Source organism: Cyprinus carpio, chromosome A1 (genome assembly GCF_018340385.1).
Source record: "Cyprinus carpio isolate SPL01 chromosome A1, ASM1834038v1, whole genome shotgun sequence".
NCBI classification, from domain to species: Eukaryota; Metazoa; Chordata; class Actinopteri; order Cypriniformes; family Cyprinidae; genus Cyprinus; species Cyprinus carpio.
In genome coordinates this window covers 2,710,089-2,712,588 of record NC_056572.1, presented here as the reverse complement: position 1 = coordinate 2,712,588, position 2,500 = coordinate 2,710,089, and the positions used below count along the sequence as shown (strand labels likewise).

The 2,500-nt window shown below is 37.3% G+C and overlaps 1 protein-coding gene across 5 annotated transcripts in view; it reads right to left on the bottom strand.

Moving 5' to 3' along the window:
• LOC109085868 (transmembrane protein 131-like) overlaps positions 1–2,500 on the bottom strand; it is a 47,985-nt gene that overhangs the window by 22,435 nt on the left and 23,050 nt on the right. For all 5 annotated transcript variants that reach the window (XM_042718239.1, XM_042718309.1, XM_042718105.1 and 2 more), the window contains exons 5-8: positions 2,399–2,500; positions 1,983–2,099; positions 885–989; positions 469–546 (exon numbers count right to left, since the gene is read on the bottom strand). The exon at positions 2,399–2,500 is cut by the window's right edge and continues 22 nt beyond it. In XM_042718239.1, the coding sequence (XP_042574173.1) occupies positions 469–546; positions 885–989; positions 1,983–2,099; positions 2,399–2,500 (402 nt within the window). The remainder of the gene's footprint in view (positions 1–468; positions 547–884; positions 990–1,982; positions 2,100–2,398) is intronic.

Below are 2,500 nucleotides of genomic sequence, written 5' to 3'. Positions count from 1 at the left end.
ATTATTTTATTTATATTTATTTAATTTTTTTCTATTTTATTTACTTACTGTGGAAGAGGTAGTGAAATTTTTGAAAGCACAAGTAAAAATATTTTTTTTACCTTTTAAAACAATAATTTTTAATTTTCTAGGCAGATGCACTTCTCACAAAATCACCCTCTAAAAGGATTCATTGCCTCCAAATAAAGCAATTCAAGTTATCTGTTAAAAATTCCTGTATTTTTTCATATTGCAGAAAAGCACGTGGCCAGTTTTCTTCAGAAATGCGAACACAACCCCATTAAAAAAAAAATCTAAATTTGCATTTAAAGCATGCAAATGTTTGTGTCAGTCTGTGCAGATGCATTCAAATTAATGTTTATCGCACCGAATATTAGTCTCTGTGTGATCAGGCCTGAAACTGGAGGGCAAAGGGAGACCAATATTTGTAATGAATGAGTTACATTTAACTCATGTAACATTCTTTACCTGGGGCTGACCGTAGAACATTTTTGGTAAACTGCAATCAAGCAGCAGACCTAAAATTGTTATATTAGAAGCATCTTCCTGCAGGAGCAAAAGAAAAAGACCATTTAAAATGCAAGATGCAGGGTAATGGAAAAACACACACAAATGCAAAAAATGCGTCGAGTGTGAATGGCCCCTAATGCAGTAATTCGTGCTCTCTGTGCAGGCTGCAGGAAAAAGATCAACAGGAACAAGACTTTAGTCATGTGGGATTGCATGAGTGTGTGTGTGTGTTAATGGCTATGACAGTAATTGGAGACAGCAGCACTCAGCTGTCGCTGGACCTCATGTGTCATCCAGCACAAAGGATAGTAAACATCTGCGTGTTTAAGCACACCACAGCAAGCAAAAAGCAGATACACACGCATGCCGCATACCTGAGTTTGTGTTAGATTAATGCTCTGTATGTGGGGGAATAACAGAACGCTGTCTTTTCTATGGACGTCCTTGACTGACCCCCCATGGACACCGACCCCAAAAACCTGAGAGAGAGAGAGAGAGAGAGAGAGAGAGAGAGAGAGAGAGAGAGAGAGAGAGAAACAAAACTCATTTCACGATATAAGAATAATTTATACTTAAATGCTTGAAGTTAGTTTTGCCAAATCTTTTAATAAAATGTTTTATACTTATTTATTTATTATTTTATACTTAAATGCTTGAAGTTAGTTTTGCAGAGAAATTTAAATTGAGCTAGGGTAACTTTTGTGACACGTAATCGTGTGCTTTGTTCCAAAAACAGGAAGTACATTGTTATAATGTTGCATTTTCTCATTTACTTCACTTTCAAAAGGAAACATTTAAAAATTTGTCGTATGTGAGCAAACTTTGGTCCCCTGGATCGAACACTGTACTCTCATCAATAGCTAACTGTTCCAGAACGGATCAAAAATTTCAATTTCAAATAAATTCAAATAAATGCTGAACTTCTGTGAATCCTGAAAAATAAAGTGTATCACGATTTCCACAAAAATATTGTGCAGCACAACTGTTTTCAACACTGATAATAATCAGAAATGTTTCTTGAGCAGTAAATCATCATATTAGAATGATTTCTGAAGATCATGTGACACTGAAGACTGGAGTAATGATGCTGAAAATACAGCTGCACATCACAGAAATAAATTACATTTCACTACTATTCACACAAAGAAACCGCTGTTTTAAATTGTAATAATATTTTAAATTTTTTACTGCATTTCTGATCAAATAAATGCAGCCTCCTTACTTGATAAAGAATTGAAGCGTTTTGTTTTGTTCTGTTAATTTGGAATCAGTAACAGACTACAGTTTGTCAGTAATCTGTGATCTACACGCACTGGTGTGGGAATAGCATTTAACAGTGACTTTATGCTTCTGCACCGCTGCCAGGATAAATAAATAAACCTCCTGAAAGCATGAATCTCTCCCACATGTGCCCATAAGAATGCCCCTCAGTAATACAAAGTGCAAAAGTGACTGTGTAATATTAAACTTACCTGGTATGATATCAGCCCATGGGTTGATGTGTTAATAAATAAAGTGATTTCTTCATTGCCCTCCACTGTGGGGAGGAAAATTATTTTAAAAGATGTTCTCCCTCTGGGTGGGATCACCTGCAACGCAAAATAAAACACTCTCTGAGCAAGAATACTTTTATATGGGAGAATGAGAGAGAGAGAGAGAGAGAGAGAGAGAGAGAGAGTGAGGTACGGGACAGTACGAGCGCGAGAGAGCGAGAGAGAGACAGAGAGAGAGAGAGATAGAGAGAGAGAGACAGACAAAAAAAAAAAGAGACAGAGAGAAAAAAAAAAGAGAGAGAGAGAGAGAGATAGAGCGAGAGAGAGAGAAAGAGAGAGAGAGAGAGAGAGAGAGAGAGAGAGAGAGAGTGAATGGGGAATGGGGTCATCCTTACCCTTCTGTGGAAGGAAGGCATGTGAAAATGTCTGCTGGATGTAAACACAGAGAGCAGAGAGACTGGGAGCTCCGGGCTGGGGTTGTGGATATTTACAGTTTC